At 44.4% G+C, this 13209-nt stretch overlaps 1 protein-coding gene across 1 annotated transcript; it reads right to left on the bottom strand.

Moving 5' to 3' along the window:
- Window positions 1-466: 466 nt before the first annotated feature.
- Window positions 467-12770, bottom strand: LOC137355637 (CD209 antigen-like protein C). Its single transcript, XM_068021011.1, has 5 exons — window positions 12752-12770; window positions 11998-12069; window positions 8660-8811; window positions 6263-6372; window positions 467-1749 (listed from the first exon to the last, which is right to left on the bottom strand). The coding sequence occupies exons 1-5, from the start codon at window positions 12768-12770 to the stop codon at window positions 1620-1622; spliced, it is 483 nt and encodes a 160-aa protein (XP_067877112.1). The 3' UTR covers window positions 467-1619.
- Window positions 12771-13209: the final 439 nt, after the last annotated feature.

Below are 13209 nucleotides of genomic sequence, written 5' to 3'. Positions count from 1 at the left end.
CCCGCCACTTGGTGACGGGAGCAGGATTTAAATATTTAAATTAGAGAATTAATGAGGCTACCTGCTCCCGTCGGCCGTCCCACTGACCTTTTCCGGTCAGTTGTCCAGACTCCTGCACATTTGTATCTCCGTTTGGAAATCCAAGGCGGCACACTTTTTGGGAGTGGGGAGCAGGTAAGTTTTCAGGTGGGGGTATGGGGAGAGGGGAAAACGATTGTGATTGTTGCAAGGGATGGTGGGAAGGAGTTAAAGGTAAAAGATAATAAGCTTTGGGAGGGAAAGGACAGGATCGCAAAGGAAGTTTTTGGGGGGAGAAGGAAATTAATAAACTGTTTAGTCATTAGGGGGTGGGAGAGGGGGCTTGAATTTTTTATTAAATGTTTTAATTTAACTTTAACATTTATTTAACTTTAAAAATTAAAATTACATGTAAGGCTTGAAGCCCTTTAAAAATAGCACTGCTGCCTGCGCAGTGGCACCGGACGCCATTTCCGGGGACTGAGCACTCGCCCCCTCCACGTCATCGGGGCGGGGGGCGGTCCGCCACAGCCATGTAAATCAGCTACCGCGTCTAATATCACAGGAGCTCCATGGCGTTAAAGCCGCACGTGCAGGCCGCCATCTTGGAAGCTCCAGTAAAATTCAGCCCAGAGAAAGAAGTGGGAGAGAGAGCGATCAAGATCACTCCTGACAATGGGACAATGGACATTTATCCGCAGTACCCCGCATCTCTACAAGAAGTATGTAGGCAAACATTGTCCACTTGTGCAAGCAAAAAAATGCCAGGTGTCATACTAAATCAGTGTCAAACATAGTGACCAGAAAGTAAGTCAATAAATTAGTCTTCTCATTTAAAGCTTCTTCTCAAAAATGCACCTTTGCTTTTTGTTTTTATTAATGGTAAGATAAATTTTTAATGCCTTTATCTTTTTGAGATTGTCTCACTGGACCTCTATGTAAGATAAAAATTGTAATGTAGCCGCACCCCACCCCCCCATGAGAAAATGTTGGGCACCCCTGATTCAAGCCTTGTGTTTTAAAACAACCTCACAGCAACTGTAATTCGCATTGGCATTGCATACTATTTTGCTTGCTAGCTAGCTAATACAGTCGTGCTGCTCTCCATTGATATTTGCATCCTTAGTTACTTTATTTATAGGGAGAAATGTGTTTTAAATCGGACTGTGTTTTGATTGCATTAGATTGACTGTATACTTTATGTAAAGATTACTTGCCCCCATGTCCATGGCTGAATCAATAATTTTGTCAAATGTCCATGGTGCAACATGTTGGTGCCGAACCCTGGGTGTACAAACACTGACTGGCACATTTCAACATTCCGGAAAATTGGATTTGCTTCAAAACAGTACAGGACAATAGGGATATTCTACCATGCGGGTCTTCATATTTCTGGATTATCATAAAATGGCAGAACAAAGTGTGTCGAGTTGGCTTTAGGACAGTTGCAGACAGGAGAGAGAGGGTGGGAGGGAGAGCTCCAGCCACACACCCACCATACCAATATCAGCTCAGGGCTGATTGCCCAGTGTACATGGACAAAATGTTGAAAAATAGTTTCACTTTCTACTTTGCACTGACTGTAACATTCAGGAAAATAATCATTGTGCTGACTTTTCACAGATCCAGTGTAGCTGATTACCACACGGCATATCATTCCACTTTCCAGAACCGAGCTCCTCTGCACAGTCTTCATTGTTGGAATTATTGGGCTCCCCCTGATTCCAAAGTCTAAACACAAAAACATGATGAGAATAAAATTCTTTATAAGAATTCCAACTTCAAGCTGAAACTCAACAATTAACCATGTCATGATATCCCAGTGAGAGTCAGGTGGAGCTGTTTAACTGCAGTGTAGTAATGTAACCAGAGATCATTCAGCACCTGTTTGAGGGAAAACTGTTAGAATGGACAGATCCATGGTCGTTCAGTAAACTTGTATTTTTCTAGAGAATAAAGGGTTCATTTTACAATTGCACGTTTTGCTGGCAGTGTTTTTTAGAATTAGAATTAGAATTAGAATATTACAGCGCAGTACAGGCCCTTCGGCCCTCGATGTTGCGCCGATCATCTGACCTACACTATTCCATTTACATCCATATGTCTATCCAATGACCACTTAAATGCCCTTAAAGTTGGCGAGTCTACTACTGTTGCAGGCAGGGCGTTCCACGCCCCTACTACTCTCTGCGTAAAGAAACTACCTCTGACATCTGTCCTATATCTTTCACCCCTCAACTTAAAGCTATGTCCCCTCGTGTTTGCCATCCTCATCCGAGGAAAAAGACTCTCACTATCCACCCTATCTAACCCTCTGATTATCTTGTATGTCTCTATTAAGTCACCTCTCCTCCTCCTTCTCTCTAACGAAAACAACCCCAAGTCCCTCAGCCTTTCCTCGTAAGACCTTCCTTCCATACCAGGCAACATCCTAGTAAATCTCCTCTGCACCCTTTCCAAAGCTTCGACATCCTTCCTATAATGCGGTGACCAGAACTGCACGCAATACTCCAGGTGCGGCCTCACCAGAGTTTTGTACAGCTGCATCATGACCCCGTGGCTCTGAAACTCGATCCCCCTACTAATAAAGGCTAACACACCATATGCCTTCTTAACAGCCCTATTAACCTGGGTAGCAACTTTCAGGGATTTATGTACCTGGATACCAAGATCTCTCTGCTCATCTACACTACCAAGAATCTTCCCATTAGCCCAGTACTCTGCATTGCTGTTACTCCTTCCAAAGTGAATCACCTCACACTTCTCCGCATTAAACTCCATTTGCCATCTCTCAGCCCAGCTCTGCAGCCTATCTATGTCCCTCTGTACCCTACAACACCCTTCGACACTATCCACAACTCCACCGACCTTCGTGTCATCCGCAAATTTACTAACCCACCCTTCTACACCCTCATCCAGGTCGTTTATAAAAATGACAAACAGCAGTGGCCCCAAAACAGAACCTTGCGGTACACCACTAGTAACTAAACTCCAGGATGAACATTTGCCATCAACCACCACCCTCTGTCTTCTTTCAGCTAGCCAATTTCTGATCCAAAGCTCTAAATCACCTTCAACCCCATACTTGCGTATTTTCTGCAATAGCCTACCGTGGGGAACCTTATCAAACGCCTTACTGAAATCCATATACACCACATCCACGGCTTTACCCTCATCCACCTGTTTGGTCACCTTCTTGAAAAAACTCAATAAGGTTTGTGAGGCACGACCTACCTTTCACAAAACCGTGCTGACTATCGCAAATGAACTTATTCTTTTCAAGATGATTATAAATCCTGTCTCTTATAACCTTTTCCAACATTTTACCCACAACCGAAGTAAGGCTCACAGGTCTATAATTACCAGGGCTGTCTCTACTCCCCTTCTTGAACAAGGGGACAACATTTGCTATCCTCCAGTCCTCCGGCACTACTCCTGTCGACAATGACGACTTGAAGATCAACAACAACGGCTCTGCAATCTCCTCCCTGGCTTCCCAGAGAATCCTAGGATAAATCCCATCTGGCCCAGGGGACTTATCTATTTTCACTCTTTCCAAAATTGCTAACACCTCCTCCTTGTGAATCTCAATCCCATCTAGCCTAGTAGGCTGTATCTCAGTAATCTCCTCGGCAACATTTTCTTTCTCTACTGTAAATACTGACGAAAAATATTCATTTAACGCTTCCCCTATCTCCTCTGATTCCGCACACAACTTCCCACTACTATCCTTGATTGGCCCTGTTCTAACTCTTATCATTCGTTTATTCCTGATATACCTATAGAAAGCCTTAGGGTTTTCTTTGATCCTATCCGCCAATGACTTCTCGTGTCCTCTCCTTGCTCTTCTTAGCCCTCCCTTTAGATCCTTCCTGGCTAGCTTGTAACTCTCAAGCGCCCTAACTGAGCCTTCACGTCTCATCCTAACATAAGCCGCCCTCTTCCTCTTGACAAGCGCTTCAACTTCTTGAGTAAACCACGGCTCCCTTGCTCGACAACTTCCTCCCTGCCTGACAGGTACATACTTATCAAGGACACGCATTAGCTGCTCCTTGAATAAGCTCCACATTTCGTTTGTGCCCATCCCCTGCAGTTTCCTTCCCCATCCTACACATCCTAAATCTTGCCTAATCGCGTCATAATTTCCTTTCCCCCAGCTATAATTCTTGCCCTGTGGTATATACCTGTCCCTGCCCATCGCTAAGGTAAACCTAACCGAATTGTGATCACTATCGCCAAAGTGCTCACCTACATCTAAATCGAACACCTGGCCGGGTTCATTACCCAGTACCAAATCCAATGTGGCATCGCCCCTGGTTGGCCTGTCCACATACTGTGTCAGAAAACCCTCCTGCACACACTGGACAAAAACAGACCCATCTAAAGTACTCGAACTATAGTATTTCCAGTCAATATTTGGAAAGTTAAAGTCCCCCATAACCACTACCCTGTTACTCTCGCTCCTGTCGAGAATCATCTTCGCTGTTTGCTGGAAGCTGTGCACATCAGAAAATGGGCACAGAGTCTGTCATGTCCCATTAATGTGCTGATAAGCAGCACTGATAACAAAGAATCTCAGCAATAACATGCTCCTGTAAACTGCTCCTTAAATCCTACTCCACTGTTAAATATCAAGCAGTGGTTCTTAATTTGAAAAATTGCTTTGCTAGATGTGTGGAAGCTGAAGAATTGACGGACGGAGAGTGAGTTCTATTCCTCCACATAGAACATGCCGGAATGGGACAGACTGGCACTGATTCAGGGGCAAAACATTAGACTTTGTGACATTGTCAGCTTGGCGGAGTGTCCCATGTGACCAACCACAGACTCAGCTGACAGAAAAAGGCAGTCTGCCCAGGGCAGCATTATGCTTTCCCAGAACTGGTACAATACGTGGAATAGTCACCACACTCTGTGAGGGGGAGGGAAGGTGATGGTGGAGGAGGGTGTGAGAGTGGGAGGGGGCAATGGAGAAGGGGAAATTGAGGAGGCAATGCGGGAGGTGATAATAGACAGGGAGGGGCAATAGAGGTGGGGATGATGGCGAGGGAGGAGGCAATGAATTGGAATGGCCAGTGGAGTGTGAGGAATGATGGAGAGGGAGGGAGAAATATGGATCGAGTGCAAAGGGCGACGGAGAGAGAGAGAGAGTGCATATGGAAAGGGATAAGTGATGGGGGGAGGGGGGGTGGAAGGGGTCATCGACAGGATAGGGGATGCAATAGAAAGGAGAGAAGTTGTGTCCCAAAGTTGGGTCACCTTAGAGTTGTGTGTGATTGATCACATGATATTTCTTTACCACATCTGCAGCATTAATTTGACACACGTAAACTGCCAACATCATTAAACTTTGTCAATTATACTGACATCACCCTTTGAAATCACAACATTTTGAGATTTTGGGTCATTTGAAGGGGTTTATGGGAAGACAGCAGGACAGTGGAATTGCTCTTACACAGCTGACACAAGCATAATGGTGATAGTGTAAAATGGACAGTTGTGCAAACGCGGGATATTGTCAGGACCCATAGCCTTTGCAAGTATCCAGTGCCTTCAGCCATTCCTTGATGTCACGTGAAGTATCAACATCCTGGGGGTTACCATTGACCAGAAACTGAACTGGAGTAGCCATATCAATACCGTGGCTACAAGAGGAGGTCAGAGGTTCGGAATCCTGCAGCCAGTAACTCACCTCCTGACTCCCCAAAGCCTGTCCGCCATCAACATGGCACAAGTCAGGAGTGTGATGGAATACTCTCCACTTGCCTGCATGTGTGCAGCTCCAACAACACTCAAGAACTTCAACACCATCCAGAACAAAACAGCCCACTTGATTGGCACCCCAGTCACCAACATTCACTCCTTCCACCACCGACACACAGTGGCAGCTGTGTGTACCATCTACAAGATGGACTGGAGCAACTCACCAAGGCTACTCTGCCAGCAACTTCCAAAGCACAACCTCTCCCACCTAGAAGGACAAGGCCAGCAGATACATGGGAACACCACCAACTGCACGTTCCCCTCCAAGCCACACACCATCCTGACTTGGAACTATTTCGCCGTTCCTTCACTGTCGCTGGGTCAAAATCCAGGAACTACCTTCCTAACCGCACTGTGGGTGTACCTACCCCACATGGACTGCAGTGGTTCAAGAAGGCAGCTTGAAAACAAATCCAGCTTCCTCATTAATGTTCAGTGTCCCTGATATTGTCCAGAATGTGCAACTGAAAAGAGAACTCACTTTACAGAGGAAGTATAATCTGTTCCATCCACCCAGCGCCAGTCACCTTCAGAGATCGAATCACTGAGGCCAATCCAGGAACGTTTTGCAATCAATGTTCCAATAAATGCCTGTCATGTAAATAAAGTGTCACGACTGTATATGGAGCAATATAGATTTTCACAATATTAGTGACAAACCCTCCAGTTGACAATCTTCTGTCTGAGGCCTTTACCCATTTATTTTAAACCAGCTTCCCTCCCAAATGAATATGGGACAGAGGAATGTGTGATGATTGCAGTTTCAGCTTGGCTCAGTTGCACTTTTGACTGAGTCAGAAGATCAAGAGTTCAAACCCCCGCCAGGACTTTCGTGCATGTTCTAAGATGAGACTTCAATTCGACAGTGAGAACGTGCTGCCTTTTGGATGAGACATTATTGTCGTTGTTACTGTATTCGTAATCCAGAGATTTTGAGATCAAATCCCTCTATAGTAGTTTGAGAATTGGAATTCAGTTTAAAAGATCTTGAAATAAAACATTGCATTCAAATTCTCTTTTCCCTTTATTAGTTTCTTCATTATCTGTTGCTGGATTCTAAATTGCTCCCAATCCTCGGACTTACTACTTTTCCTGGCAATCATATAACCCACTTCCTTTGATCAAATGCAAGGTTTAACTACTTTAGCCATGGTTGATTCATATTGGGTTTTTCTGTCTTACAGGAATGCATATTTGTTGCAGACCATGTAATATTTCTTTAAATACTAGCCATTGCCTGTCTACTGTCAAATCTTTTAGTGTGTTTTCCAAATCCACCATAGCCAACTTGCCCTTCGTACCTTTGTAGTTTCCTTTCTTCAGATTTAAGACACTAGTTTCAGAATGAACGATATCATTTTCAAACTTAATGTAAAATTCTATCATATTATGGCCACTATTTCCCAAAGGCTCCTTTACAGAAAGGTTATTAATTAGCCTTTTCTCATTACATAATACGAAATCAAAAATAGCCCGATTCCTAGTGGGTTCTTAAATGTACTGCGCCAGAAACCCATCTCGCCTGCATTCCAGGAATTCATTCTCCATGGCATTCCTGCTGATTAGATTTACCCAGTCTATAGATAAATTTAAATTGCCCATTATTACTGTATTACCCATGTTAAATGCACCTCTAATTTCCTGATTTATACCATTTGGTGGTCTGTAAACAACTCCCACCAATGTTTGCTGCCCATTGCAGTTTCTTAGCTCCACCCAAATTGATTGTACATCTTGATCCTTTGATCTAAGATCCTCTCTCACTAATGAACTGATCTTGTCCCTTATTAAGAGTGCTAACCCACCTCCTTTTCCTTTTTGACTATCATTCCTAAATGATGAATATCATTGAATATTCAGTCCCAGTCTTGGTCACCCTGCAACCATGTCTCTGTAATGGCAGTTCAATCATACCCATTTATCTCTATTTATGCCTTCAAATCAACTACCTTCTTGCAAATGCTATGTGCATTCAGATAGAGTGCCCTTAACTTTCTCTTTTTATCATTCCTTCTTCTGATCCTATTTGATGTTTTCCTTTAGTTCGTCTGAGTTCTAATTTTGCTTACTATTTTTCTATATCCTGTTCCCAATTTTGCTTCCTTCCAAGCTTCGCTTCTTACCACTCTCAGATTATCAATTACCATATTTCTATATTGCGCTCCTGCCTTCTCCTCTCTCTCTAAATTATTACATCTTCTCTCACTTGATCCCACACCTCCACTATTTAGTTTAAAGCCCTCTCGACCATCCTAGTTGTACAACTCGCCAGAACACTGGTCCAGCACGGTTCAGGTGAAGACCATCCCAACGGTACAGCTCCCATTTTCCCCAGTACTGGTATCAGTGCCCCATGAAACCCATTTCTCCCACATCAATCTTTGAGCCATGCGTTTAACTGTCTAATCTTATTTACCCGATGTCAATTTGCTCGTGGCTCAGGTAATAATCCAGAGATTCTACTTTTTAATTTAACCCCCAGCTGCTCATATGCAGAACCTCTTTCCTAGTCCTATCTATGTCAGGGATCAGAGGGGATCGAGCAGCTGAATGTACGCTGTCAGGGGAATGAAGTACAATGTTTTCATTCGAAGGCAGCAGAAGGAAGAATCATGATTTGGAACCCCAGAGATGCTGTGTGTTCAGAGATTATAACAACAATTAAAAAGCAATTAGAAAAATAGTTGAACAGGAATAGAAAAGCATTTGATGAAAGGGCAGGGTATTGGTTTGGAGTAGATCGAGTTGAAGGGCTAATATCAGCACAGGAGTGACAGCTGAATGGCCTTTGTCTCTGTCCTTCAGCTTTTATATCACCACTGAACATGCTGACAAATGATCAGCCATTGGTGAATTGGAAATTATAATGATCTCCTACCTGTTCCACAGCACTGTTGATGACAACAAGATTGGTGTCCATTGATGCACAGGATTTCTGGGCATCTGTCCAGTTTTTTTTGTTTGGTGAAAAGTAATAACAGTTTTGCCAGAACCATATCCATTGGGCAGGACACTGGAAATGAGGCAGATCTGTAAAGACATTTGAATAAATGTTAGAGGCAGCTGGGACACTCACAAACTTCCTTATTCACCGTGTTTTCACCCAGCATTGTAAAGCTGCTGGTTACAGATCATCATGTGTCTGACCCCAGGAGTGATCCAACTCAGAATATCACACTCCAGGGTCTAGTAATTGGATCTGGCCTGAACCAGACATAATTCCAATGGGCGGCACAGTGGTGCAGTGGTTAGCACTGCAGCCTCACAGCTCTAGTAGCCCAGGTTCGGTTCCAGCTACTGCCTGTGCGGAGTTTGCAAGTTATCCCTGTGACTGCGTGGGCTTCCTCCCACAGCCAAAGAATTGCAGGTTGATAGGTAAAATTGGCCATTGTAAATTGCCCCTCGTGTAGGTAGATGGTAGGAGAAATGGTAGGGAATGTAGGATTAGTATAAATGGGTGGTTGATAGTCGGCACAGACTCAGTGGACCAAAGGGCCTGTTTCAGTGCTGTATCTCTCTATGATAATGTGGCAAACGCTGCACGTGGATAAAAAGGACCATGGGAAATCAGTCCGCTGGGCCTAATGTTTTATTACCAGTGGACTTCAGACCCCAGTCATAATCGCAGAGGCAGCTCCACAGACCCAGGTACCAGACTCCAGAGACAGCTCAATGGACCCAGGAGCCAGCAAGATCATCTGGCCCAGCAGAGGCCTTTTGGAGAATCCAGGGAGGGGAGAAAGTCGGGGCAACAGACATGGGGGTGCAGGGAGCGGGGAAGGGGAGGTAGTTGGCAGGGAAAGTAGTCAGTGATGAAGTAGAGGTGTTGGGGGAAGGTGGAAGGGATACAGTCTGGGAAGGGGAAGCAGTTGGATGGAGGATGAGAGGTGGATTGTGCAAAGTTGCCAGACTTTCTATTTGCATCTGCAAAGTGTCAAATGTATGTTTCAGCTGCATGTCCTTTCACAATCTGGGAAGCGCCGCACTTCCAGCACAGAATTAATGAACTCACCACCCACCATATTGGATCCTTCGGCACCTGTACAACAGGCTTAGCGCAATTCAATTTCTAGGCCAAGATTTCTTGAGTCACTCCCTAGCAATGAATAACTGAGGTGTTTGCTGTTGCCTTCCACACAGATGAGTGACCATAATATGATAGAATTCTCCATCAAGATGGAGAGTGACGTAGTTGATTCTGAGACTAGGGTCCTGAATCTTAATAAAGGAAACTACAAAGGTATGAGGTGCGAGTTGGCTATGATGGATTGGGAAATGTTACTTAAAGGGATGACGGTGGATTGGCAATGGCAAACATTCAAAGAGCGCATGGATGAACTGCAACAATTGTTTATTTCTGTCTGGCACAAAAGGGAAATTAGAGATAGCGTTAGATCCAAGGAAGAGGCATACAAATTCGCCAGAAAAAACAACAGACCTGAGGATTGGGAGCAGTTTAGAATTCAGCAAAGGAGGACCAAGGGATTGATTAAGAAGGGGAAAATAGAATACGAGAGTAAGCTTGCGGGGAACATAAAAACTGACTATAAAAGATTCTATAGGTATGTGAAGAGAAAAAGATTGGTGAAGGCAAATGTAGGTCCTTTACAGTCAGAAACAGGGGAATTTATTAAGGGGAACAAAGAAATGGCTGCCCAATTAACTGCATACTTTGGTTCTGTCTTCACAAAAGAGGACACAAATAATATACCAGAAATGTTGGCGAACACAGGGTTTAGTGAGAGGGAGGAACTGAAGGAAATCAATATTAGTAGAGAAATGGTGTTGGGGAAATTGATAGGATTGAAGGCCGATAAATCCCCAGGGTCTGATAATCTACATCCCAGACTACGTAAGGAAGTGGCCCAAGAAATAGTGGATGCATTGGTGGTCATTTTTCAAGATTCTATAGACTCTGGAACAGTTCCTGCAGATTGGAGGTTAGCTAATGTAGCCCCACAATTTAAAAAGGGAGGTAGAGAGAAAGCAGTGAATTATAGACCAGTCAGCCTGACGTCTGTAGTGGGGAAAATGCGAGAGTCCATATTCAAAGATTTTATAGCAGAGCACTTGGAGAAAAGTGGTAGAATCGGACAGAGTCAACATGGATTTACGAAAGGGAAATCATGCTTGACTATTCTACTAGTTGGTGGCACAGTGGTTAGCACCGCAGCCTCACAGCTCCAGCGAGCCGGGTTCGATTCCAGGTACTGCCTGTGCGGAGCTTGCAAGTTCTCCCCGTGACCGTGTGGGTTTCCGCCGGGTGCTCCTGTTTCCTCCCACAGCCAAAAAACTTGCAGGTTGATAGGTAAATTGGCTGCTGTAAATTGCCCCTCGTGTAGGTAGGTGGTAGGTGGTCGGAGAATGGTAGGGAATTTGGGATTACTGTAGGGTGGTTGTTGGTCGGCACAGACTCGGTGGGCCAAAGGGCCTGTTTCAGTGCTGTATCACTATAACTACTAGACTTCTTCAAGGATGTAACTAGTAGAGTTGATGAGGGGGAGCCAGTGGATGTGGTTTAATTGGACTTTCAGAAGGCTTTTGACAAAGTCCCACTCCTTTCTGGAATTCTGGGTTCTGGTCATTAACAAGGTCCTGACCCCAATACAGGCCTGGCCCCAGGCAGCAGTGGGGACCCAGCAGTGGAGTCAGAGAGCTGATGTAGGCAAACAGCACAGTTATGTATCTGGCTGCGAGGCCTCGTGTCCACTATACAAAAAGAGCCAAAGGATCTGATGGTTCCCTGTGGGGGATGAAGGCCACTGACTACTTGCTCCTGCTGCCTGTCTCCTGAAAGTTCCAGGCCCAAGGACAGGCCGCATTATCTTTAAACACCCCGCACGCAACTTGTATTCAGAGAAAACTCAGACTCCGGGCTGGTGACCCCTCCCTTCAGATCCACACGATTGCAATGCCTGCACCTGTTATAGACACAGGAGCTCTGCCCCACCCCCTCCCCCTCGCGGGGTAGCTGGAAACCCTGGGGTAACCTTTCCCCTCCTGTCAGTTGGGGAATTCAGCATCTCCAGGAGCAGAGAGAGGAGGGAAATTGCTTGCTGATGTGATCACACCAGATACAAATGTATATAGTAACTGGAGTCAGTGATGAGTAGCTGTACAGTATTATCAATCAGCTGATTCCAGTGTCAACATTTAGATAATTTCCAGTATGAATAATTGGAAATTAAAGGTCTCTCTGATGATTATTTAACTTACTCTCCTGAAGCTGTGAAATTTTAGTCCCGAGTTCAGTGAGTGAGCTACTTGTCTCCTCAGACATTCCTGTAACTGAAAGAGGAAAACACTTTAGATCATGTGATACTGTTTCCCCAGAAATCATTATCATCTTCTCTCTGGATTTACTTTGAAAGGGCAGTGATACTCCTCAACACATTATCAATCTTTATATAAAAGTATAAAAACCTTGTGTTCAGCACATGTACATCACACTTCAAACAATCAGAATAGGCAAAGAGAGAAAGACAGTCACTTTATGCTGATCTTTTCTATCCAGGAAGCAGACATTTACAAGCATCTGCCAATCTACATGTTCTCTTGACCAAGAGCAATGATCTGCTGATGGATCTCAGGATATCCCGATGGTCAGTAACTAGACTGCAGCCTTAAAGGGACAGACCATTGAAACACAGAGTCACTTTTGCAGCAGAATATTACATGCTACATTATAAGTTACAGTGTTCCTGTGGTGATATCCAGAGTATGATCTGGCCTGCGATGCGCAATGCTACAGGAGGTCAGCTGGTGACATATTAAATGTCTCACCTGAAGCACATCAGATTAAATGTGCCCCTGGCAGTAATACCTGATTGGCTCAAATTTCCCAAAGACCAATCAAAAATGTTTTCCCTCTATCCACTTACTTCACTATTTCATGACATCTCAGCCCCAGGACATCTCTGCAAGAGGTCCTCACGGGAGCATCCATCTTCAGTCATTTCATCAAACTGACCTGACTTGACATACGTCATGGTTCCCACATTGGTGGTCAATATCCTTGAATTCCCTAATGAACCCCATAGTGGGAAAACCATTGCACAGTTCAAGGAGGAAGTCCACTCTCACCATCTCAGGACAGCTAGTGATGGTCAATAAGAGTGCTTGCTCAGCCACTGAGAGGGAAGGTCAGAGTCAACCATGTTGTTATGGGACTGGACTCACATATAGACCAGACTGGGTAAAGACAACAGGTTTCTTTCCTTGAAGGACATTGGAGATCCAGTTGGTATATTTTGACAATTTGACAGATCCATGACCATGTTTACAGATTCCATATTTTTATTTGCAGATTTTCGAAACTGAAGTTAAATTTTCAAAGTGTCACACTAGGATTTCACCTCACACTCTGTGAATATTAGTCCAGGCCTCAGGATTATTGTCCAGTAAATACCAATGTTCTCCTCTTGACCT

The sequence above is a fragment of the Heterodontus francisci genome, chromosome 43, assembly GCF_036365525.1.
Source record: "Heterodontus francisci isolate sHetFra1 chromosome 43, sHetFra1.hap1, whole genome shotgun sequence".
Classification (NCBI taxonomy): Eukaryota; Metazoa; Chordata; class Chondrichthyes; order Heterodontiformes; family Heterodontidae; genus Heterodontus; species Heterodontus francisci.
The sequence above is the reverse complement of the archived record's forward strand: the minus strand, read 5'-3'. Positions and strand labels throughout refer to the sequence as shown.

What these genes read in the sequence shown, in the direction of transcription:
- LOC137355637 (XM_068021011.1), bottom strand. An exon ending in TCAACAGTGCTGTGGAACAG is followed by an intron (nt 6,373 to 8,659) that starts GTAGGAGATCAT and finishes TTTACATGACAG; the next exon opens with GCATTTATTGGAACATTGAT. An exon ending in GATTATACTTCCTCTGTAAA is followed by an intron (nt 1,750 to 6,262) that starts GTGAGTTCTCTT and finishes TTTTGTGTTTAG; the next exon opens with ACTTTGGAATCAGGGGGAGC.